Source organism: Hippocampus guttulatus, chromosome 5, assembly GCF_054856545.1.
Source record: "Hippocampus guttulatus isolate MCC_2025c chromosome 5, RoL_Hgut_1.0, whole genome shotgun sequence".
NCBI classification, from domain to species: domain Eukaryota; kingdom Metazoa; phylum Chordata; class Actinopteri; order Syngnathiformes; family Syngnathidae; genus Hippocampus; species Hippocampus guttulatus.
Window position 1 is genome coordinate 11822134 of NC_141265.1, and position 25493 is coordinate 11847626.

At 42.8% G+C, this 25493-nt stretch overlaps 2 protein-coding genes across 5 annotated transcripts; one reads left to right on the top strand and one right to left on the bottom strand.

Annotated features, from left to right (window-relative positions):
• Positions 1-5596: 5596 nt before the first annotated feature.
• On the bottom strand, positions 5597-11264 carry rmi1 (RMI1, RecQ mediated genome instability 1, homolog (S. cerevisiae)). 2 transcript variants are annotated; one of them, XM_086110614.1, is made up of 8 exons: positions 10471-11264; positions 10286-10396; positions 9420-9569; positions 9277-9347; positions 9068-9191; positions 8450-8540; positions 8149-8377; positions 5597-6723 (listed from the first exon to the last, which is right to left on the bottom strand). In XM_086110614.1, exons 1-8 carry the CDS (start codon positions 10624-10626, stop codon positions 5898-5900), a joined length of 1758 nt encoding a protein of 585 aa, XP_085966740.1. In that variant the 5' UTR covers positions 10627-11264; the 3' UTR covers positions 5597-5897. The 2 variants fall into 2 exon arrangements, with proteins under 2 accessions (XP_085966740.1, XP_085966739.1); XM_086110613.1 differs by having other exon boundaries at positions 5597-6726; positions 10471-11258.
• A 98-nt stretch (positions 11265-11362) lies between these two features.
• On the top strand, positions 11363-25041 carry hnrnpk (heterogeneous nuclear ribonucleoprotein K). Of its 3 annotated transcripts, none has more exons than XM_086110616.1 (16): positions 11363-11423; positions 13381-13487; positions 13947-14044; positions 14204-14260; positions 14926-14969; positions 16283-16355; positions 16437-16550; positions 17607-17735; positions 18387-18706; positions 19000-19047; positions 20444-20483; positions 21134-21149; positions 21405-21437; positions 21938-21996; positions 22312-22481; positions 24131-25041. In XM_086110616.1, the coding sequence occupies exons 2-16, from the start codon at positions 13433-13435 to the stop codon at positions 24159-24161; spliced, it is 1287 nt and encodes a 428-aa protein (XP_085966742.1). In that variant the 5' UTR covers positions 11363-11423; positions 13381-13432; the 3' UTR covers positions 24162-25041. The 3 variants fall into 3 exon arrangements, with proteins under 3 accessions (XP_085966742.1, XP_085966741.1, XP_085966743.1); XM_086110615.1 differs by having other exon boundaries at positions 24377-25041; XM_086110617.1 differs by lacking the exon at positions 11363-11423 and adding an exon at positions 11441-11524 and having other exon boundaries at positions 24377-25041.
• The last annotated feature ends 452 nt before the right edge of the window (positions 25042-25493 follow it).

The following is a 25493-nucleotide window of genomic DNA, read 5'->3' on the forward strand; positions in this document are numbered from 1 at the left end:
TTTTGTAATCCGCTTACCCTCACAAGGGTCACGGGCATGCTGGAGCCTATGCCAGCTGTCTTTGGGCAGTAGGCGGGGTCACCCTGAACTAATTGCCAGTAAATCGCAGGGCACACATTGACGAAGAACCATCCACACTCACACTCACACCTCGGGACAATTTAGAGCGTTCAATCAGCCTGCCATGCATGTTTTTGGAATGTGGGAGGAAACCGGAGTACCTGAAGAAAATCCACGCAGGCATGGGGAGAACGTACAAACTCCACACAGGAAGGCCGGAGCCGGAATCGAAGCATTTTTGTAATACTTCTAATGGCTTTGCATCAAATTCTGAGTTTGTTGTTACCATTGCTGGATGTTCTGTCTGTCCCCCCCCCCCAAAAAACAAACAAACAAACAAAAAAACGTTTGGCTCTATACTTCTGTGTCACAATCTATAGCCTATGAGATGACGACTATTATTTCATCTTTTGGGAGGGGGATGTAAAACACAGTAGCGCTACTATTGAAAACTTAAAAGCAAACTCCATTAAGAGCCAAAAGGAGTCCTTAGTTCATTCCTTTTTTTTCAAAGCACCCTCACACACACACAAATAATCTCCTCCATCCAGATGAGACAAACAAAAAGGCAAACTTTCATATAGTTTAAGTTCAATTTCCTCATCCCCCCCCCCTCTTCCTTTTAATGACTCACATCCTCAAGCCTCTGGCACATTTGGATGCAGGCCCCCTAAAAGAGAGCTTGAGCCATCAGAAAGGATTTTTCATTACTAAATGTAATAGGGCAAAGAAAATTACAGCTGCTCGAGCATAGAGTTTTTTTTTCTTTCGCCCAGGATTGTTCCTGTGCTTTTTACCTTGATGATGGAAGCAGTACAGTGCAGCTGCATTGGGGCCATTAGGAGAAATTAGCACAGTACTCTCTTCCCATATGTGCTCCATCCCCTCCACTACCCCCTTAAGCTTCTCTCTCGATGCTATTTGCAATCGGAAAAGATTCATTGTAAAAAGGGGAACGAGCTTGGATTTTATCTCCGGCTCGACACACGAGTGGGCAGCCGACATAAATAATATAGCAAATGGAAAGCTATTAGGGAAGGACGAGCGCTTCCATCGATGCGTCTACTGAAATATGGCGCAGTAGTATACGTTTTGAAGGAAAGTGACCATTAGTTACATTGTTCAATGAGGTCTCGCCATTTTATAACATTTAGGCATGACTGAGCAGTTGGCTATGACTCTTCTTAAAGTGTGGTTTCAAGGACAATGTATAAACGCCGAAATATATCAAGAAATTGTCCAAAACTAGGATTATACTAAGTAAAATGGCTAATACATCACAGCATATTATAAGTTAAAATGGCACTTTTAGTGGCTGTGACAATCAATCTTACTTTTTAAAAAAAATTTTTTTTACATTATGCCAATAGAAACTATTCTTTTCCAGGGCAAACTGTTGCCTTCCTAAAACCTTTTTTGACTATATGCAGGCAGTTAAAATGAAAAACTTGCTGAAAGGTCTCGGTAAAGTGAAAACAAATGTATTCTAAATTCAAGACACCACAGAGAAGAATGTTGCTTACAACCCTGCCAAATTTGAATGAAAAAAAATCTGTGAAAATATAAAATAACTCAACTGTCAATCCCTTTTCAAGCTGCCACACCATAACGAGGCACTCTAAAGCAGGGGTCCCCAAACGCCGGTCCGCGGACCGGTACCAGTCCGCAGGGCATTTGGTACCGGGCTGCACAGAAAGAACTTGCCTTAATTCCGTTTTATTTATTTCTGAATACGAAAGATGTTTTATTTTGATAAATTACCGGATTCTCCGTTACATCCGTCTGTGTCACGCTTGACTCACGTCAAGCCACGCTTCTCCGTCACGTGACCGATTACGCTAAAAACAAAACACTGGAGGTGGCAAAATTAGTTAAAAAACTGCTGGAGATCGCAAATGACGGCGGCCTTAAAAGTACGTTCGAGACAACTGGATTAAAGTTATGGCTGAATACTCTGAGATCGCCACAATAGCACGGTTGCCATTTCCGACATTCTACCTGTGTGAGGTGGGGGGTTTCTGCAGCAACGGCGACTAAAACAAAATTACAAAGTAGACTGGACATAAACCACACACTTGAGGTGTCATTGTCTCCTATTACCCCGAGATGGGACCGTCTAGTTGCAGAAAATCAAGCTCGGGGCTGTGGTGAGTCGTCATTTTCATGCACTTTGAATTTGCGTTGTATCGTATTTTGAAGGCATTAAAAATTACCATAGCGATCAGTGTTGCGGCCAGATTAGACGCTCCTTGTGTTTATTATTATATTTCGAAAACACCACACTTTTCATGCAGCTCATACCATATTATTTTGTTGTATTAATCCGCCACATCTTAAATGCCGGTCCCTGAAAATATTGTCTGATATAAACCGGTAAGTGGGGTAAAAAAGGTTGGGGACCCCTGCTCTAAAGCAACCTGAGACCAACCTGAGACCGCACCCCAGCACCTCCCCCCTTTGCTTTTCTGGCTACTCTCAGTGAGGTGCACACAGTCACAGGTGACAACGATGCGCTCGAAAGTGGCCGCACCAGTCTGAAGCCGCGCTCCACTCGTTGGCTGCCAGGTGGCTTTTTTGTGCCTTTTGAATGAAATGGCAAAAAAGTTGAAATGACAAGCTTTTCGGCTAATATTTTGATAACTCCATATGTTTTAGGCTGTTCTTTTTTTATGATTTTTTTGGCTCTCTTTAACCATATTGTAAGTGCCACCGGTACAAAAACAAAACACAACCATATGTCATGCATACACATCACAGACAACCCCCACTCACTCGTTTCTTTCACGAACTGATACAATGCTTCCTCGGTTGGCAGTGTCCCCCCCTCCCCCTCCAGGCCCCAGCCCTCCATCCTATCCAGACTCATTAGCACGAAACAGACTATCAAGATGCATGGTCGGGTCTGTATTTAGATGCTCAACCTGATTAGCCCCTAATGAAGGAAGATGAGCGACATGAATGGAAGTGCACACAGCAGTATAGCACAGTGCACCCCATGTACAGTGTAGATATATTGAACACGCACTTCATTAGATATGCATGCGCAATCTAAATGAGAGCCAATATTTCTACTATTTGCTGGCAAAATATTGGAAACAGCACTCAATCCAAAACCAAAATATATCATAACAATAATAAACTGATCAATGAATACCCCTGACAGTGTCAATCAAACCGAGCACTTTTCAGATTTCTGTACTTGATTTTTAATATTACAACTTAATTGTAATATTAAACTTTTGTTGTACAATTTTGACCCCCCCCCCCCCCACCCCTGTTCAATTCTGAACAAAATTTACAATTTTCTCAATTTGACTCATAAAATGACAACTTTTTCACTGAAAATTACATTTTTTTTTAGAATTACTGTAACAGCAATATGTAGATATTGGTCATCGATTCTAATAAAGCAGCAATGTCTTTTCCCCCTTGTATTTTCATTTCATTCTCATAACAGTTCAATATTTATCTTTAAGATGATTATTTTTTTCTCAAATTTCGACTTCATTCCTTTTCAAATGAAAAAAAAATTATCACCTAATAATAGGAATATCGTATCCTTTTGAATTGTACAGTGTTCTCAACATTGCAGAATTTGTGTCACTATTTTGACTTTTTATAATGTACTTTCCATTTTTATCTGTAAATTGCGCATTGTAAATATACACCATTTATCATTTAAATTTTGCTCCTGTCATATTTTGACATCATTCTCATGAAAATAACTCTTGCAATTTTTAATGTGTGCGGCACATTCTGGGATTTTTCTTTGAGCATAATGGCAAAGACAGGAAAGTATTAGTTTTTTAAAGGAGAAGCCCAACGCAAACTAATTTTCTTGACAATTAGTTCTGTGTGCCTAGACTAGTCTTCACATTGCATTCTGATCAAGGCTGTGCGTGTGGAATATGAGTTGTATAGGAGTAACATCTACCCGTTTTGAGTCATCTCAGGGGGCGGCCATTTTGCCACTTTCTGTCAACTGAAAATATATGCAGTTCCTCGGATAACAACCAATTACAGATCACTTGTTTTCTGAAGCTGAGCCGTGATTGGCTGTTACCAGAGCAATTGTTTTTTTTTTTTCAGTCAACACCAAGAGTCAAAATGGCCGCCCTGGATTTTACTTTTCAATTTATATTCCACAAACGCAATATTAATCAGAATGCTGTGTTTAGACGAGTGGGGCTGCACAGAAGGTTGAGTTACCCTTTAAAGAAATACATACTTATGACTTCGCTCAATTTTGCATATGCCATTGCTGTTTTCCTCAGATATGGCTGTTGTGCAGACAATGTGAACACAATGTTAGCATGGTGACTATTTTTCATTCTTTCTTCATCTTATCTGTGGAGGGCCCAACACCACAAGAGTTTTAAAACTACAAATCATGTTATGTTAAATCAGTTATGGTCTTTATTTCTTTTCTTACCTTGACAGCACTGGGCAGCTCCTTCAGCCAAAGACTGATACGCCGGCGCTGCAAGGAGACGTACCGCCGCTCGTTCCTGCCGACTGCTGCCAGGCTATTGAATAGACTGACCTGACCTGAAAACCTGGACACACCCCCACTCATCCATTCTGAATATGCTTATATTTATATTTTATCATTTATATTTACTTATATACTTTCTGTTCTTCTATTTCTCTCTTTCATAATTTTTTGCTGCTGTGAATTGGGAATTTCTCCATTGTGAGACAAATATATATTTTTTAATGTGCTACTGTATATTGATTGGTTGGGCGGCGAGTTAGATTGATGAATCACAATAGTTTTGATTACATTTCAGGTATTGGATGGCTCTCGCTGAATTGCACATGAATACCAAACGAGTGTGTTGTACCTACAACGCTTGTTTATTGTGCCAACCAACAAATTGTATCCAGCATCCAATTCCATAAAGAACTTGGAGGACCATGGCAGCATAGCAAAGCTTTGGTTGAATTCATTATATGTGGGGCCGCTATCAGTTTGTGGAAAAACAGCAACAAGTTCCTGCGCCATGGCCGATAAGAAGCAAATGAACGTGTGTAGTACAAATGATTAACATGATTTCTGCATCCTTTCATTCTAGCATTTGCTCTCTGCAGTGCATGTCCCAAAAGGCAGCATTTAATCAAGCCTTGAAATGTTTGTCTTATCTTGAGGTCTCACTGGAAGTTTATTAGATAAAAAGTCAGATTTAACAGCAACCACCTTTCAAATAATTGTATACAGTGAATATTAACAAAGCGTCAACAACAGTTTGTGATGCACATAAAGACTCATTAGGATAAAAACACAGAGGAGCTCTGTAATCACGAGAAATAATAAAAAATCATGACTTTTTCCTCATTTTTCTTTCCTCTTATTTGCTCCCCGGGGTGACTTTATTGAGAACCCGTGCTGCCCTTGGATATTCAATTATTTCACCAGCGAGACGTAATGGATGCAAATGAATGAATGCAAAGCTGGCAATTCATTACCGCAATTTAAATATAAACTCAAGTCCTCTGCATCACTCTTCTTATTACAGATCAAAAATACACCTTATCATTCAGCATTTACTGGAAATTTTAATGCATATGGCATAATGAGAGACATTGCATGGGAGAAATAGCTCCGTGAACAAATGAATGAAATGCCCCTCTAATGACAGCATGCTATAGTGGTGGGCAGCAGATGGGATGCATTGCGACATGGGTTCACACATTGTCTCCTCTCCAGATTGGAAGCAGAAGGGCGGCTTGATCGCAATCTTTTCCCAAATAGGGGAAAAACTCCGCACCTAAGTCTCATTAACAGAACTCTGCTTGTTGTAAATGTCCCTGTTCTCTATCCCATCCTGCTGCCATTCTCATTTCCTGTCTCGCACCCTCTGCTCCAGCTCACGGCAGACCCCCTCGGTGACAGGCTCAGCCTGGGTCACCACAGCTCCCCCGACCCCGCTGCCCACCTCCACAGTCATGAGGCAGCACATATCCACCAGCTCCTCCTGACAACGCCTCATGCCGGCATCCAGCTGGGCCCTTCGGGCCGGGTCGCGCCTCATTGTACCCTTCTCAGCCACCGTGAAGCCCAGCAGGCCTGTCAGAACCCGGTCGGACAGCTCGACGTCCAGGTAGCCGCTCCCATCCGACACTGTGGCGCAGATTCGCCAGAGGCCGTCACTGGTACTTAGTTTGCCCAGGAGGGTGACGATGAAGGCTTTGATTGTTATGCGGGTGGGTACGGATATTTCGTCGAGCAGACACAGGTAAGTAAACGGGGGTGTAGTTAGGGTGATGTCACCCAGTGTGTCCGTTGTTGCTCCTGCAGTGCTTGATGGGTGACTCCCACCATGAAGTACACTCTCTTTCCGAACTATTTTATTCACAGGTAACTGGCCGCACTCTACAGCTTGTGGTAAAAAGTCCATTTCCTCCATGACGTCACTCCCATTCTGTTCTACGGGAGGCTCACGTGGAGGAGCCATGCCTTCCTGAAGGACTGCGGCATCGAAATCGTCCAGCGTGAGGTCGACAAAATCCTCGTCGGGAAAGTCGTCCACGTTGACATCGTGCTCCACCGGGCCTTGCCGGGAATGCAAGGGCTCAATGAGGTCGGACTCCTCTTGCTCGTTACCACGGCGACTGCTTGGAATTGAACTGCCTCTGCTCACATTGGAGTGCATAGAAGCTTCACTTCTAAGGGACAAGGTCATAAATTAACAAAAAAAAAAAGAAGAAAAAGATGGATTTACACTGCAAGACTAAAGTACCCAGGTACCATTTAATTCATCTTAATGTATCTTCAAGTGCTGAAATCACTTTATTTACATTTGACACAAACCAAATGACCACGCGTGTCAATGTTGGGCATGTAGCCACAACACAAAAGTAAATACGTGAAGCTGCCAGCAGCAATGAATGGCCCCAGGTGACAGCACATGTTTCATGGTGAATCTTCAAAAATCTTTTGATGCTGTGCTCCACCCACATTAGTTGGTGAAGGTACTGGATAAAGCGTTGCTACTTTATGTCTGGAATATGTCTGTCTGGAATTCTTGGGCTGCCTGCTACCAAAAACAACATCTGCTATCTTGAACTTCCCCTGATGAAAGTACACATGGAAGCTAGTGCCCTACCATCACCCCCTCCTTCTTGGCCATAGTCTGATAAGCCAGGACCGTCTCCATGAGATGACCTTCACGTAGCAGCTAGGCCTGTCACGCACACACAACCAGACGATCACACACGCATACACTCCCTTGTATCACCGCCTTCATTGTTCATGTCTTGTGACCTGTTGTAATTGTCATATACTTGTGCAGGAGGATAGTTTTGCCTAGCTCAAACTATCCTCAAAATGAGGATAGTTCGAGCGTGGTTTTTTTCTCCCCCTCTCCCTCCCCTGTTGTTTCTTCCGACTTTCGGGGGTGAGTGAACGCTGGCGCGTCTGGCTGCCGCTGCTCAACCTGTTCTGTGTTTTATTGTTTTTGTTCCTGATTGTAAAGTGTCCTTGGGTGTCTTGAAAGGCGCTTATAAATAAAATGTATTATTATTATTGTTATTATTATTATTATTATTATTATTATTATGTCACTCATCTGTCAAGGACGCCCGTTTCTTTTGGATGGATTCCCTGTCGATTAATCAAAGTGCGAGGCCCGTAATTTGCTCCAAAATGGCCGTTTGCTTGCCTCGTTTCAGGCGTGGGGGTTTGAGGCCTTTATGTGGATCTCCCCATGACAGACATAACAACCAAACTTCATGTTGCTCGGTAAAACCTGCTTTTGGGGCTGAATTCAAAAAACAAAAATGTGGGCCCGACCCGAAAAGATTACCATAGCAGATAAGAAGAGGAATCAAAACGTCCACTTGACAAAATCTATTATTCCAGGTCGGATAGTTGCAATTTCCCCAACAGTCTCCAAAGTAGAACCAAAACCAAATTTCCTTTGTCATGAAGCATCCATGATTCTTATCTGATGTGTGAAGCCTTTGTTCAAAACCCGAGAAATGAATAGTGACTTACAAGCTTAAATCTACAATGCCATGTCAGTTACGACTGATCTGAGGAGTTTTTGGTGACTAAATGTCAAGACAGAACACTGACAAACCACCCACCTGCTGGATGAGGCACTCAGGCTCCTGATGGTGGAGCTTCTACAGGACAGAGCGGAAAACTGGCTGAGCGTCCTGTAGCCGCTGTCTTGAACCGGATTGATCGGAAGCCTCTCCACTAGCACCGCCTCCTCCTCTTCCTCGTGCTGCTGCTCTGCCTCCTGGGCCTCCAGACCTGCCAGCAGTTCCTGGTCATCTAGCTCTAAGTCCTGCCCTCCCTGGCTTGTGGCATCTTAAGCAGTTTTGAGTGCGTAAGTGGAAGCACATAATCAAATGAATAAAAGTTGCCATGGAAGTTCTCTACCTTCGTGTGATGGTGGAACTTCTCCACCGTCTTCCTCTTCCTGCTGCTGTTGCTCTTCGGGTAGTCCCAGGACCCGACATAGAACCCTTCCCTGTCAGGGCAGAGCATGTACTGTATCACTTTTTTTTGTTGTTCTAGATGTACCTGCTCTATATGACTCAGTTTATTCGAATAATCGTGATATGCCGGGCGATGTCATGTACACCCCGTACTGTAGGTTCACAGGCAGACTAAAACAGCAAACATTTAAAATAACACAGCTGCATTCAGTGTTTGGAGAGTTCCTTTAAAAAATGTATTCCGATACAGTTACAAGTTACTTCTTCACAATGTAGTTAGTCACGCACTCCAAGTACCATAACATTAAAGTAATGTGACTTCTACATCTTACTCCATGTGGGTGACCATCCTGATTGGCCCCATTGCATGTGGACTGTAACAGCAAAAGGTGAAGAATACCATAGATCTATCTGCTGCATCTGGTGGGTCACCACCCCACTTGGCCCCATTGCATGTGGACTTCTAACTGAACATCTTAACGTTGAAACACCACTGCTCAATTTAATCAGTTGCTAAAGGGAAAAACTACCTTGAAGTTTCAAATTTGAGAAAACCAACCTGGTTGTTGCTTTTGGCCAGGTCTTCCACTTCCCCGCCCAGGACCTTCACGTTGCCCGTTCCCAACAGTAGCATCCCAAGCCTGCAGATCATCTGCCCTTGCAGCTGCAGCTTCACACCAGGCCTGGAGGTTGAAAATGCTAACCATCATTTGTGTTTCTTGTCTTATGTGACAGTTAGCATGCAAATAAACGTGAAGGTCCTTTCACCTAAGAGCGGTGCTCAGTGCAGGTATCGGCTGATACTCCATGGCCTCCAAGCTCTGAACGCCATCTGTCACCTGAGACAAAGTTGCACATTATCATAATCAATCAATTTAAAAGGCCACCCAGATTATAAATGGTCCACTAACCTGCAGCAGGAGCATACGTGTGGGTTTGGCCTCCCAGGGCCTCTGAGTGTTCTGTGTGACAGCTGAAATGTTGTCATTGGCGCAGTCCGTGCCCCTCCATTGCTGCAGCTGAGCATACGCGGGCTGACTGATGTCCTGTAACGAGTCAACCTACAACAGAAAGGGAACGCTCCAGCACAGCACACTGCCCTTTTTATGCTGCTTTTATTTTTGCCTGCTGAGTGATACAATACTGCCCTCAAAAATACTTTGTATTGATATCTAAAGCCAGTATCCCAATGACAACGTTTGCAAAGGTAGTGAATGCTGATTTCTCATCAGGGTTTGTTCAAGGTCCCAAACGTTTTTAATGGTTTTCCTTGTTTTTGTTCTTTTTCAGTTCAAAATTTCCATGCGGGAAGAAAAGCGGTCGGTGACTACGAAAACTGCTGGGGAACGTTTGGTGAACGTCTTTTTGTCTACATTCAGTAAAGATATTTCCCATTAGGAAACCATGGAAAGTAATTAATCTTTCTTAACCGTACCGAAAATATAAGTAACATGGTGGCATGCTAATGGCCATACACTTGTAAAAATTCAAAGCAAGAAACATTTTAGTGGCTCAAAACAAAAACAAAAAATTCTTTATCGACATATTCCTAAAAATACTATATGGCGACAAATGTCAAATTGTGTGAGTTTAGGTGTGTTCTACTGTATTGTAAATTGAAGGTGTGCACTAGTAGCTACATGATGGTGGGGTTTGTTTTTTTTTTTTTTTTACAAATGTAAATCTCAGGTGCCTTTTATTTATTAATGTCCGCTCTCCTTAGTCCGCTGAAAAGTTGTGTGTACTTCCATAATTAAGTGACTGTGATAGTTCGTACCTGTACACAGAAGGTACCGCTGAGCTGAGTCTTGTGGGCTTGAGCAAGTCCCTCAGGGAGAACCGGATAGTCCAAGTCCTTCAGGTCAGTCAAGAGCCACTGGTCAAACGCCTAATAAGGATGTAATCAGCGTCAGCGTATTTAAGGTGGCCCAACAATGTTAAATAACAAAATAATCTACCTACCTGTTGGTTAATTTGCTGCTGCGTCAGTCTGCCCACACCTCCTGCCTCTTCCTGGAGCCACTCGACGCAGGCCTCCAGCCAAGTGAAAGGAACACGGACATGCCAGGAAGACTGCAGCCAGGCTTGGGTCACCTGGACCATAGCCTGAGGAGACATACTTTGTCTCTCCCTTCACCGGCCGGTCACACTGTTGATCATCATCTTACTACTTTGGTAATCAGCGTCAGGATAAAAGTAACGTTTATGTGACAAACAAGGCAGGAAATTGCCTAATGGTTAGAATGCATGTCTCACAGTTCTGTCCTTCAAACTTGAATGTTCTCAAGTACTTGTCTGAGTTTTCTGGATGCTAGAGCTCGAGTAACCCAACACTACATTGTCCATTGGTGTGAATGTACATACAGTATGTTTGTCTCAATGTGTCCGGCAATTGACTGACTAAACAGTTCAGACATGCTTCTGCCCACCCTCGACATTGAGGGCCAAGGGGTACAGAAAACACAGGTATGCGTGTTACATAATCAGCATGTATTGTATTGTATGAACAAAAATAAACACTTTCATAAGGCGCCAGAACGTCACAAAAGACACCTCATGCGCATACACTGCATATTGGGTATTATTAACGCCATATAGGCAACGAACATAAAATAGGTGTATCAGACGCTTTAAGACGTTGGCCATACCTCAAAGTAAAACATACATACCTCGAGACCAGATTACGAAAACGACATAAACGCCGCTAATTTCGTAAATCAAACGACTTCCGGGAGAGGAGGTGTCAAAATGCCCATAATCGTGATTGATCGCCGTAAGAACCAACCAGAGGTTCGTTTGAATGCACTTTTCGCCTCACGCTGAGCCAATCGGGTCGGGCGTTTCGCCGCTGCGCACTTTCTTTTCCGTAGCGAAGCGAGGGGGAGCGGCAGCGAAGCGTCTCATCCCACGTTTGGGTTCGTATGCTTCTCATTTGTACATTTTAGTGACACATTTCGAGGTCAAAATACCAAGAGAACGCCAATAGGCCGCTATAAATCGCGCTGTCGTGAAGAGAGTAAGTCCCTGGCGTCACGTTTTTAAAATAAGATTACATGTCTCCCGCCACTTCTCTTCAACTGATTTTATAGCAAGATGGCGAAATTAGCTTCTGGGAGCTAACGGCTAGCCCGGTATCCGTTGACGTGTTTCCCTTAGTACCCACTTTTTGTCGAAGCGGATGTCCCGCGAATTACCGAACAGTCGCGGTTTCATGTCCACGGTGCAAATAATTTACTGGTCAATCCGGTGCGACCGGTATTGAACCTAATTTGAGAACGGCGTTCTTGACAAAGCGCGTAACTAATGTATGCTCATCTGAGCTAGCCACCTTGCTAGCGTATCCTGGTTGTTGCTCTCACGGACCCAAGTCAACCAAATCTTGCTGACATAGTGAGCCACCCTATTTCGTTCCGCTTTGATTCAGTACCCCCGAATCGATTAACCATTCATTGATACCTAACTGTTTATTTGTTTTATTCGCCGTTCATTTATTATATACGTGCCATTTGTCAAATCGGCGAGATGTGATCGGCTGATGTACGGAACCCATCATTGTGTATTACCGGTATTTTTGTTATCACATAGCCTGTCTCGGAAATGCATTTGCTCCTCAAATCAATTTTTGCCACATCCGTTCCAGCCATTTAAATTTTTATTTTTTAAATAAAGAAAACAAGCACACCGATGTGTAAAAACATAATGAGGCGGATTTAAATGTAATATATAGTGTACTCAATGCTCCAAATTTCACACATAATAAATGATTGGGCTGAACTATTTTGGAAAATGATTTAGCCCAACTGTAATTTTTGTTTTCCTCAATTTTGCAATTTCAAGTTAATATGCGATATAAAGTTTCAAGGTCCTCTCGGGCATTTTTAAACAAATCTAAACAATATTTTAATCTATGTTACAATGAACGAAGATCAAACTCATCATACATGAATACTTTGCCCTTCTTGGTTGGTTTTATGCCAAAATAATGGTGAATTAATGTGAAACACAGTTTATCTACTTCAATGAAAATTGTTAACTTCCAAAACACTTTGACTTCCGGTCTTTATGTGTTCAGTGTGACAACTGTACAACATTCTACCCAACAAATCTGGCATAGACATCAATCACTGAGTCATAAATCAAATTACAAGAAAAATGCAAACATCTGTGGCTTTATCTCTTTAACTTCTTCATTTAGTTAAACAATATGTAAACATGGATTGGACTACGCCTAGTAAGCAAAAAATCTCTCTCAGCCGACTGAAATGAACATTTTTCTGTTCATTCAAATTGCGATGTCAAGTTGAATGTGACTAATTATTCAGCCACAATTAAAATTCATTTGTAGACATATTTTCATTTCAAGAATCAAATTACAAGAATAATGCAAACATCTATGGCTTTACTCCTCAACGTTTTTATTTAATTAAATGATGTAAACATGGACTGCACCTAGTAAGCAGTATGTATGGTGCGTGCGCGCACACACGGGTGTGTGTGTGTGTGTGTGTGTGTTTAAGCCGACTGAAATGAATTCCCCCCCCCCCCCCCCCCCCCCCCCGCCGCACACACACACACACACACACACACACACAAATTGCAGCCTATGCTATTTGAATATTTTTTTCTACCAAATTGCGATGTCAAATTGAATGTGACTAGATGTTCAGCCCCAACTAAAAATCAATAGTTAATGATGAGAGCACATTACTGACTATGGCTCATGCTGGGACATCACACTACACTACTTCAGTTTTTGTGCCAGTTCCTCTTTTGGATCTCAGTGGCCAAATCCTGATTTACACACAAGCACCTTCATTCAATTAAATGGTTGCTTCTCCCCCCACCACCACTCTCTCACGTTATTTTTGACAGGTAACCACAACAAGCGGATCCCATTTTCTTTCCTCCACCTTCAGAGGGGATCATGGACATAAAAGACGACCAGCAAGATGATTCCTCATTCAGCACAGAGACAAACGGTAATAACTGCGATTGTGATGATACTGGTGGACCGCCACATTACTACCATCGATGAGTTAGCACACTCTCGTAGTGTGTGTGTGTGTGCCCGCACACACACACACACACACACACACTAAACCCCAAACACTTTCCAAACACAAAAAACACTGATGAATCGCCAATGCACATTGTCCATGAAAAAGAGGTTTGCCCCCCCACCTTCATACACAAAGAAAAGCAGAATTGGGGGAAAAAATCCAAATGGTGCTGTGCTGCAAGTATTGCTGAAAAGAGGTGTCGCACAAAGGGACAGTCTAATGTCCAAAGTTTTTTTCCCCCATTTGAGGTTTATTTTGGCCAAACTTCAAAATTGGCAAGCTGTAAGACAATTGGTGTCTGAGATTCCACTGTTTTCTCTTTTATGTGGCATGAATGTTAGCTGGCTTCACGCTGTCTGTTTATCTCCTTTGTGGCAGGTAAGCGTCCCGCAGAGGATGCAGATCAGCAGAAATCGTATAAGCGCTCCAGGAGCTCGGATGAGATGATTGAGCTCCGCATCCTCCTGCAGAGCAAAGTAAATGAGCCATCCTTTTTTAAAAAAATTTTAATGTTCTTAGCAATAGGCGTGCTGATATCTACCATCTTATTGTTATTATTTTTTTTGTCCATCCTCCTCTCTGTTCCACTATCTGTCTTAATGTGTCCATTCTCTTCATTTTTGTTTGACTGACAGAATGCAGGAGCTGTAATCGGGAAGGGTGGCAAAAACATCAAAGCACTGCGTTCAGACGTGAGTACATGTTGAAGTTTTGTTCCTTTTTGTATCCCCCCTTTCCACAGCCTCTGAAAACCTCTATTGGGCAGCAGTTGTTCTTTGACTGCAATGTCCCTGGGTAACTCTGAACTTAAGATGACCATGTTAACATAGTTTAAACTGGACCAGTCCTACTGTTAAGTTGTTTCTACCTCTGAATGATAAAGTCAAAGAAGAGCATTCAGGTAACCTGGCCAAGTCTTTTTTTATTTCACTCAGTCATTGCCTCCAGTTTGCCCTCCCCCTCCCCCTCCCATCTCCTGCTGTCTTCTGGTCTGTTCCCAAACGTTGAACTCTTCCATGTTCTTAATATGCCATGATCTCTCTTTTCCAATGTCACCTTCTCTCCTCCTCTTTGCCAAGCCAATCTAAGAGAATTCAACACATGATCAGTGTAGAGCCTGTATATTAAAACTGTTCCCCCTCTCCCCTCTCCCTTGTTTATTATTTTGCTGTTGACTTTTTTGCCCACTTCCTCCTCTGTTGCCCATGTTCTGGACGGCCCCTCCTGCGCCCGCCCGCCCACCTGACCCCGGTTGGCCCTGCCCATAATCGCGCCCCGTTCCCTAAACGGGCGCCTTACTCGAATGACATCCGCGCTCGAATGGCCCCGGCCCCTCTGCCCATGCCACCACGCCCAGTACAATGCCAGTGTGTCAGTCCCAGACAGCAGTGGGCCCGAGCGGTATGTCCCTAAGCTCCTCCCTCTCACTGCCTGACTACAGGTCAAACAGACGAGAAGATCCTGCCTCTTTATCAGCTCAACAGTATTTGATAACCTACTTGTGTTCACTGTATGTTAGCCATGGTTTAAAAAAAAGCCTTAATGTCCAAAGTTGTCTTTCCGTATTTTTTTATTTTATTTTTATTTTTAAGTCACATCAATTGTTTATCAGGTTTTTCAGTCCACCACTGGTCTTTTTCCTCAATCTTGTTAAAATCTGCCTTTTGTTGTGCCAGCTCAGATGCTTTTGTTGTTTTTCATTAATGATTATATTTTCCTATCTTCCGCCCTCTTAAAGTCAGTGTTATGGGTGCTTTATTTGTGTGTTAGTCCCATAAATCTTCCGCTGTGTCCTGTGCCAACCCATTCTTCCTTGTTCCATTATATAACGAGCCTTAGCCGACCACCCCATTCCTTGGTACAGTTCAAACACCATGTTTGTGTCCTTGGTCGCCTGCTTTTTGCTTCATTTCGGTGTAACCACTAATTGCTGCAATTTTTTGAACGTGCAGGATGCCACTGTCCCAATCCTGCTCGAATATGCATCGTTTGGTTATATAGTATGGCTTCTCCCACTATCACCTTATTGGCACCGGTGCCAGTAGTGCAAATCTTAATTTTACCTCTAGTGCTCACCTTCATCTGTTGACTTTCTTATTTTCTCGCTTACTGGGTGCAGACATCACGAGTCAAACTTGCTGTTCAAGACACAATGAGTTCATGTTTGAATGGTCTTTAATAGCTTGTTTGATGTATGTAGTCTAAATCATAGTACTGACGTGAGCACCCACACCAGATTTATGCTTGTGAATTCTCTTTAGTGCGCATTGGTGCAACTTTTTTTTAACCCCCCTCCCACCCCCCCACCAGACAGATTGTCCCCAGATTTCACTCTCCCGTCTTACCCCTCCAGTGGTCACTGATTGCTGTCACTTTCTTTTGGTTTACCTTTTTCGTCTCTTAATTTATTTTATTTTTATTTTTTTTATCTGATCTGGACAAAAGACCTAGAAAAGTCTCTTTGTAATCACCTTGAGTTTTGTAGCATTTTGACAGCTACAGTGTGGCATTATTACTGCTCTACCTTCACAAGTTAACAGAATAATGGACCTAACGTTTGAATAATTTTAGTTAGGTTGAACAAATGTACTTTTTACTGGTTTTCTTATTGAATTCTTTAATCTAATATGCAACCCCCTCCTCCTTTCCTTCTGGGATGCCTCATGGGCTCCCTGCATCGCCACTGCCTTGTCATTGGCATGTGCAATGTAAAGCATCCTGTGCATCTGCGCTGACATAGAGACCATTGGTGAGATCATGCTCAAGATCATCCCTACACTGGAGGAGGTAAAGGACTCGACATGTTTGGAGACTTGCACCCTTAACCAAGCGGATGAGCTATATTCACGTTTAACACATGCTCCGCAGTACCAGCAGTACAATGGCATGGATTTTGAGTGTGATCTGCGTCTACTGATCCACCAGAGCCTGGCTGGCTCCATCATTGGAGTGAAGGGCGCCAAGATTAAGGAGCTCCGAGAGGTATATATTTTTTCCAACTTGCATAAAGAATCAAAGTTTCTTACTCCAAAAAAAAACCCTTTTCACATTTGTTTTTGCCTTGTCCCGATATTGTTGGAAATCGGGGTCAATCACATGGTTTTCGGCACATCGGTATTGGCTGGAAAGAGATTGGATTTTACTTATTTTCGATTTCTGAAGTCAAGACTAAAATATTTTAGTTCTTTACTTGATTTGAACTGCTGCTGACATATAAAAAGGTATCGCCTTGTGATGCCTTAATTCAAAATAAGGTGATTGAGACGATTTAGATATGGTCTTTTTCGTCTTCATTGCATTCAAATATTGATCGGGACTCGGGTACAGGCAGATTCTCAAAATCAAGTGACTCGAGCTCAGGTGCAAACAGATTACAAAATGTTGGGGGAGAAAATCTGCCAATATTAAAACCCCACGGTATGTCAATTACGCCACATTTCTTCAACTAATGGCCCCAACTCTTAACAGACGCAATGCCTCAGTTAGTCAACGGATGAGCACATCCACTTGAACAAATACCTTTCACCAGAGAGACACCTTTTTTTTCCACTATAGAGAACGAGACACCTTTTTTTTCCACTATAGAGAACGAGACACCTTTTTTTTCCACTATAGAGAACCTATAACAACATAGGTCCTACCGTAGATCTGATTATCAAAATGCACATTGCCTGCGAAGCAAATGTGGAATCTCTAAAGCTGAGGTAGACTCAGTTTAAAATGTCACATTTATTTACGTTTATTTATTTATTGATTTACTTATTCAATATGACAACAGGAGGTCCTTTAATTTGCCTTTTGAGTGTCTTAAAATGGCATACACACTCAAATGAGATTGCAAACAACCTTGACCCGAATAGATGCCTGATGCTCTGCAGTTGTATAAATGGGCACCCGCGGGCACTACACTATATGATTAAATACTGTAATTGTATGATCACACAATTTCTTTTCTGGCTCAGGATGTAATCACTTTTTTTCCACTAAAAATCGGATGCTTTATTGTAAACATGTCCTCTTGTGTTCGTTTTCCACTAGAATACAAAGACCAGTATCAAGCTGTATCAGGATTGTTGTCCTCAGTCGACAGACCGTGTTGTGCTTGTCGGCGGTAAAATGGAGCGCGTGGTTGAATGTATCAAGACCATGCTGGAGGTCATCGCTGTCGTAAGTGAGAGAGAAAGACATGTGTTTGATAGACTTTTCTACATATGTGTCTGATGACTAAAGTTCATAACATGAGTTTTATAGCTACGTTTGTCATCCTTATTGAATATAATTTTTAGATGGGCCCCCATGAGATGGTGTATATGTCATACCATCTATTGACTTTGTTTGCATTATATAGTCCATCCATCCATCCAGGGGAGGGGGGGGGTTGTTTTTTTGGGGGGTGGGTTGCATGCATCGACCAAGAACTCTTCAGAATGGAATCAGACCCCTTTCAGATGTGGCTACAAATCTGAGGTCTGTTGAACTGTCAACTCCAGAAATGTGAGCTTCATGTCAAAAGACACTGATGTACTGTATATATACACACTCAACTGATCAAACACAAGAAATGCATTAAAAAAAGTTACTGCTAAATACCAGCAAAAGGAGAGATCATTAAATATGATTTAAATATGATACACCCACACTGTGCCTGTGTGGGTTTTCTCCGAGTACTCCGGTTTCCTCCCACATTCCAAAAACATGCATGGCAGGTAAATGGAACATTCTAATTTGTCCCTAGGTGTGAGTGTGAGCGCGGATGGTTGCGTTAATCCAACTTTAAATGACTGGCGTTCACAAGCCTCAATTCCTTTGTTTTTGCAGGCTCCCATCAAGGGCCGCTCACAGCCATACGATCCCAATTTCTATGACGAAACCTATGAATATGGAGGCTTCACGATGGCATACGAGGAGAGGGGCAGCAGCAGCCGCCGGCTAATGAACAGTTTTCCCATACGAGGAAGCCGCCCAAGTGCCGGCGACCGCGGCTACGATCGAATGTCCTCCAGCAGGTCGGCTCGGGGACCGCTGCCCCCCTCTCGCAGGGATTACGATGACATCAGCCCCCGGCGGGGTCCTCCCCCGCACCACCAGAGCAGGAACCGAGGTCACACTATGTCCATGGGTCGCTCACACAGAGGCGGGTAAGACGTTCATTTCATTCTTCTTCCTTGTTAAGCCTTTAAAATTAAATGAAAGATACACAAGTGTTGTTTGCATGAGACGTGTGGTTGCTTATTTTTGTTTCTATAGTGCACACACTTGCGTTACATTTCCAATTTCATTGGATAAATGGTGTCCAGTTTTCTGACTGAAATTCAGTGCTGTGCAATGCACACATGATATATTTATTGTCCATTTCATGAAGTGTATGTTGTTATGCCTGGGTGTCTCAGTGTTTCTTTTTTTTCTCCCCCCATCTCCATCTTTTCCACAGAGATGATCGTTACTATGACTCATACCGTGGGTCAGATGAAAGGTCAAAGTAAGTTTTGTTAATTTTTTCTTGTTAGTTTTGACACACACACTGTCACTTCTCCCAAAGTGATGATCCCCTTATGTTTCCTTTATTCCTCTATTTGTCAGTTTCTGTATTTAATTCCTCGTCCCAGTTCCCCTTTCCCACGAATGTTACTTTTCAGTGCTGAATGAAGAATAGTGTGGTCTCCCTTTTGCTAATGACTCCTTTTTTAATATGTAGTAGTGTGGATCGTTGTCAGATGCTCATGCAAAACTGCGCACAATGGGCAAACTTTTTTGCACAGTGGTTTAAGATGATGTGGTCCTGCAGCACAAGAAAGCAAAGCTCAGTTGTTGCCGTACTGCCCCACACCCACTTGACTGGTTCATAAAATAAAAATAATGCCATGTTAATCATTAATATTTTTTTTAAAAAAACTTGTAAACATAGAGAACTGTCATTTTAATGGACATTTGAGAGGCTTGATATGGATGGAGTACCCCCCCCCCCCCCCCCCCCCCCCCCCATAAATAAAACATTTTGACAACCGGGCATATCATTTACCTTCCTGATAGAATGACCACAAGGCAGCAACAGTGACTGCTATCAGCGGCCTTTGCATGTAATTGGATACCTTGAAATTAGGCCGATATCGGATGGATACTGATAATGGGTATCGAGACTCGCCCATCCTTGCTTTTTCAACACAAGAACCCCTAATGTAAAGCGATCAAACAACACACAAACCTCTCGCAAGCCAGCTGGTTAGCGCCAGAAGCTAACATAGCAGCATACACCATCACAAAAGCACGGTGTTTGACTTGGTTCACAAAAAGCTGCTCAATTCTGACAGCCGTGTCAAGTAATTGGTGAGTAGAAACCAGTAATCATGTCAAATATGACTGACGGCAAGCACTTCTGCTTGCTGTACAAGTATACTTGGACACCACCGGTGGGTTTTCGGTTTTAAATGAGTCCGTTTATATCATACCAATGCATCTTGTCGATACAATAAATGATTCTAAACATAACGACTGAACATACGGAAATCAAGTGAAGAAAATGAGATTCCAAACAAATGTCCTCGGCAGTAGTGACAAGGCTAGCAAATAAATGCACATTACGACGGGTGGGAGCAGCAAGCAGCAGCCCTTGGCTCTGATCTTCATCACCACCACCTGTCACTCCTCTCACCATAACACTGTCAGAGCTGTTCCTGTGACTGTGTGGGAAGATGGCTGGGAGAAAATGTGTTTATACTGTAATCTTGCTCAGCGTGTGTGTGCAGGTTGACCTGGACCGCAATTTCTTTTCCTCTCTTCCCCCCCTTGGAACGTTTTCAAGCATTTTTTTTCCAAAGCATTTCTATTTTGTTCCATCCACATTCTCACCCCCCCTTCTGTTTCTCTTTCGTGACCAGTGACAGAAGAGGTAGACCGGATCGCTACAGTGATAACATGGTTAGTGACCCTTGCTTAAATGCATGCAGCTCGCGTGCTGCCGGCATCCTGAGGCTAGTGCATGCTGCTCACAACTGGTTTGTGACAAGCTGTGATTGTGCATTGTGTTGCACTCACGCCCAAGCTTTATTAAAACCCAACTCTCCCGCTTGTATGTACCAGCCATCTCTCCGAAACGACCGTAATCGCCCCAGCTGGAGGCATCCCATAGTAATCAGTTATAATTACCCTCTTACTGTGTACTTTTTCATGGCCGGCTTGTTTTTCTGTGCAAAGAGAGAGAGAGAGTGGCGGTGACCACAGTTGGTTGCTAGGCAATAATGCTTTGTTGACAGACTCTCTCTCACCCACCGCCCTCTCTGAGAGCTGGCAGGATACTGCCTGCCGTTGCCCAGTAACAGCGTTTTGAATTGCCTGTTGCCCTGGCGACAGCAGCCGCTGAATAGCGGGTGAAAATGGGGGCTGATTGGAAGGAGGGGGGGGAAGAAGGAGGAGTCTGGCATATGGATGAAAACTGGCTGGCTTTTAGTTGCGTCTGCTCCATTGACGATACATGTAGATGCCGGTCTTAGCATGCACTCCTCATGCGGGATGCGAACATAGATGTGGCCCCTTGGTAACCTCTGTCCTTTTCTCTTTGATTTTCACAGAGTGGGGGAGGATATGGTAAGTCGTTCACCTTTTTATGGCCGGATTGCAAGCATGTAGTATAAAATGCAGTGATTTTTCGACTATTTGAATTTGTGCGTGTAGATTGACATTCGTGATGTTGAACGGTCACAGCCGAGAGAAATTACATTTTACACGAAACAAATTATGAACTTCTGTTCAATAGAAAAAAAATAGGCAGTTGCATGTGTGATTTTATTTTATTAACTGTCCAAAATGTCTTTGAGCATTGCTCTTTTCTGTCCTGTGCAGACAACAGCTCTTCTTGGGATAGCTACCAGTCAGGTGAGTCCAAAGCCGACATTTTTTATTATTATTATCATTATTTTTAATAAATTGTATTTTAATTACTGTATTTTTTTACTTGTCACTGTTGTGTTAAAATGGCAACCAAAGCACACAATTGTCTTGCCAGTAATTTACCCTTGGGGGTAGTATCAGAGTCATAAACGCGTGAACCACGATTGCGGTGTGAAGTTTAACACTCTCATCCCCCGCCCTGTTATATGTCACACCATGCATGGATGACTGCATTCCTCTAATTATCTGTTTGTGGGATGCAGTGTCCCAGTGTGAAAGCGCCTGCTGTTAGGGCAACATCCCACTTCCACTGTGTGATGTGTGAAAGACACAGGCTGATACATGCTGCAGCTTCTTTTGAGGCTCCAATTTTGTTGCGGGAAAGAGGCTCATCCTTGCGACCTGTTTGAAGAACACTGTGTTTTACCCCCCAAAAGCGGTATTGTCCTGCGGTGTTTTATAACTGTTCAATCTGTTGCCGTCAGGTGGACGGGGTTCCTACAATGACCCGGTCATCACCACACAAGTGACCATCCCCAAAGACGTGAGTTAAACAAATGATGTGTTCGATGTAGGGTAATACACCTCTTAACACTTGAAATTAAACAGATGCAAATTGAACACTGCATATCATGAAATGCTTAGTATTGTGAGGACTGTGATTACAGAAATGGATATTGCCTGCCATATAAGCCCCGATATCAATATGTACTGTAACCCAAAAACACTTGTCAGATTGTTCCCATATGTGCCTGGTTTGTATCTAATTGGAGGTTTGCTGACTAATATGTTTGTGCATCTGCTTCTTTTCCTTTTCCTCCTCCCCACCACCGCCGCAATTTGCAATGGCTCGTGCCAGCTGGCGGGCTCCATCATCGGCAAGGGTGGCCAGCGGATCAAGCAGATCCGGCATGATTCCGGCGCATCCATCAAGATCGACGAGCCTCTAGAGGGCTCAGAGGACCGCATCATTACTATTGTGGGCACCCAGGATCAGATCCAGAATGCCCAATATCTTCTACAGAACAGGCAAGTTCTACTCTGACCCTCTCACTCTAAACTACTTCGATGTTTGTCTCATTCTCTAGTGCAGGGGTAAGGGAACCTGGGTACAATTCTTCAAAACAACTAGGTTAAGTTTGCCCGAATATGAAATGAAAAATTTGAAACCTAAAATGGACAACAGCCTGTCCTGTTTGTCTTTGTTTTTTTTCTATGTCCATGCTAAATGGGGTTGATGAATTCAATGTTGAGCGGCCTGGCCCTTATATAATTCATACATTTTTCCAGTATATAAAAAATTTATAGGGATGTCCTGATCACGCGATCAGACATTGGGTCCTATCGACGTCATATTTTCAGCTGATCGGAATTGGGGGAAATGGATAATTTCCTCCCCTCCAAGGGCTACAATATATTCATGTCTCCAGTATGGAAATATTTTAATGTGGAAAGCCAAGACAGTGCAACGGCAACTTGCAATACGAGCCGCATTTAATGAAACAAATTTAATATGCCACCTGAAAAACTGATTTGCACCCCAAAAAAGGGAGAGGGTGTGAATTTAAATTTCCATTTTGTTTAAAACATGCTCCACAAGCCATATCAGAGGTGTCATATTGTGATAGTTTTGTTTAAAAAAAATAAAAAAACCAACAACAAAAAGAAGCTACTTTGGATGTGCTCTTTTTTTCCCCCGCTCCCCTTAATACATAGCCGAGGTATCGGATCAGGACTCTGTATTGACAGATCCTCAAAATCAAGCGACTTAGACTCGGGTGTAAAAAATATGGTATACATGCGTTGTGTTTGAGTATGTTGTAGGTGCAGAGAGAATATAAATAGCACACAATTTCAATTAAACTACAAGGAATTGTTTGGAAAAAAGGCCCTGAACATGTAAACCACAAAAGTTAATAGTTTACAATACTTATGTTTGGCTAGATCCTGTGGTTTCATACATTTATGGCCATCGATGGACACGCAAAATAAAAAGGTTCCCTGCTCCTGCTCTAGTGCCTGTTCAGTGTATTCAAAAGACCCCTGCGTTAGCGTGTCTTTTTAGCAGACACACACCAATATGTAATTCAGGCAATTTCTCAAATGCTATGTTTTGAAATGGTTGTGAAATGCATTCATGCTGTATCTCTCGTGTCTCTTGCCTGCTGTCTTTCCACTAACACCCTTCCTTTCTTCCCCATGCAATCTGCAAGTAGTTCAAACCTTCCTCTTACACTAAACGGCTAAGGAGAGGCAAGCAATTTTTGGGGGTTTTACAATTGGACTCCTCAAGGTTCCTTGAATTGGAAAGAGAAAAAAAAGAAATATAGCAAAAACTCAATCCCCCAACCCCCACACCCCCTTCGAAGCCGTTGCAGTGTGAAGCAGGGAGTGGAGTGATTCTTCCCCTGGCTGCTGCTGTGTGGAAGACTAGTGATTTTGTTGTTTTTAGTTAGATCAAGTGACAACAAATCACAGTCTGCCAAATAGCAGGGGGCTCCTCCTCTTCTGTCTCCCTTGGCAACCAGTAGGCACGTATACAACACACCACTTCCTTCTTTTTGTCGACGCTAATACAGCTGTACAAGCTGCTGCTTGCTGCTACTGTCTAATTAGCAGTGGTGTTGCCATGGTAACTAACCCTGCCTCCCTCTTTCCTCCCTCTCCACCCCCTTCAGTGTGCTGCACCTGCTTGGACTCAAGGACTAACCCCCACCCCCATGTTTCACTTTTTTCCCCTCCCCTTTTTTATTTTTGTGCATTTGCTTATTTAGTTTGTTTTTGCCCACCGAATTGTTCTTTCAAACCCCCCCCCCCCCCCCTCATCGTCCAACCCCCTGCTGTAGCCTATGATGAAGACTTTTTTTTTCTTTTTGTAATGACTTGTTAATTGAAGTTCTTGTGCATTTTACTCTTTATTTCAGTGTGAAGCAGTTCTCTGGTCAATTGCTGTAGACACCCCCCAGGATTGACTCGAGCAGATTGCCCCTCCCCCAACCCATTTTCCCCCTCCCTCATACACACCCCCCTCAGACTATTATTCTGGATTGTGGGTATTTGGGGCGGGGGGTAATTTCATTTTTATATTTGTAATGTGATGTTCAACATTCCTGTGCATCAAAGATGTTCTGCATTCTTTAAAAATGTAGGTTTTTTTTTTTTGTTTGGTTGGTTGGTTGGTTTTTAGTTGACCTGCTTAGTGTTTGAAATACACTTCGTAAAATAAAAATCTAATTTCTCCCAGCAGATTTAAATAACCTTATTTGTGATGCTTGTTTTTTGTGTGTATAGTGCTGACTCACGCGTCCCATTACTGCTCCAAATCATCCACAATGTAAAACAAGTTCTTTTTAACAGTTTTGGGGTATGCTGTGACGCATAACAGTACACGCTGGCTATTCTATCAAAATAATGTTTTTGTGTGAGTTAAATTCAGTAGTTTCCATCCTTTGGGATACCTGCAAGAATTTTTGTTTGGGTTTGATCTGAAAAATAAACAAAACCCATGTCTATGCTCCCGACTACAGTCGTCAATGCTGTAAAACGTTTGTCAAGTTGGAAAATGAATAAAGTTGCCACTTTCTACTCAGATTGTTCCAGGTTTGTTTTTCTTCCATATATGGGGTGCATCTGCCACAGTTGCTGGATTTTAAGGCCCTTTTAGTATTGTTTGTTTTTAAATCAATCTGAATCCGTAGGTCGCCCCCCCCCCTCCCCAATTGTTTCCCTTCACGTTTGCTTGAAATAATTAAATGCTGCACCCAACTGTCAAAATTGTGTGTGTGTGGGGGGGGGGGGGGGGGGTTAAACAGATTGATTTGCTGGGTCTCCTAAAGGTACTACTGTGTATAACAAAATTGTTTGGTGCTCAGTTCATAAAATAAAAACAATGGTGACTGAAATCACTTGAAACTGAAAAAAATTACATAAGTCAAGTACAACTTTATTGCCAACTGTGTGTATGTGCAACACACAGCACAGATGTAAAAATGTAAATTTACTGAAAATTCCTCGATTAGACATTTCTTTGAATTTGGGGTT

Excerpts from the sequence above, each read along its gene's own strand:
- rmi1 (XM_086110613.1), bottom strand. The coding sequence starts at position 10,626 with ATGTCTCCTCAGGCTATGGTCCAGGTGACCCAAGCCTGGCTGCAGTCT. Across the intron at positions 10,397-10,470 it reads AGCAGCAAATTAACCAACAG|GCGTTTGACCAGTGGCTCTT; the intron begins GTAGGTAGATTA and ends CATCCTTATTAG. Across the intron at positions 9,348-9,419 it reads CACGTATGCTCCTGCTGCAG|GTGACAGATGGCGTTCAGAG; the intron begins GTTAGTGGACCA and ends ACTTTGTCTCAG.
- hnrnpk (XM_086110616.1), top strand. The coding sequence starts at position 13,433 with ATGGACATAAAAGACGACCAGCAAGATGATTCCTCATTCAGCACAGAG. Across the intron at positions 14,970-16,282 it reads GACAGCAGTGGGCCCGAGCG|CATCCTGTGCATCTGCGCTG; the intron begins GTATGTCCCTAA and ends TGCAATGTAAAG. Across the intron at positions 19,048-20,443 it reads GGGTCAGATGAAAGGTCAAA|TGACAGAAGAGGTAGACCGG; the intron begins GTAAGTTTTGTT and ends TTTCGTGACCAG.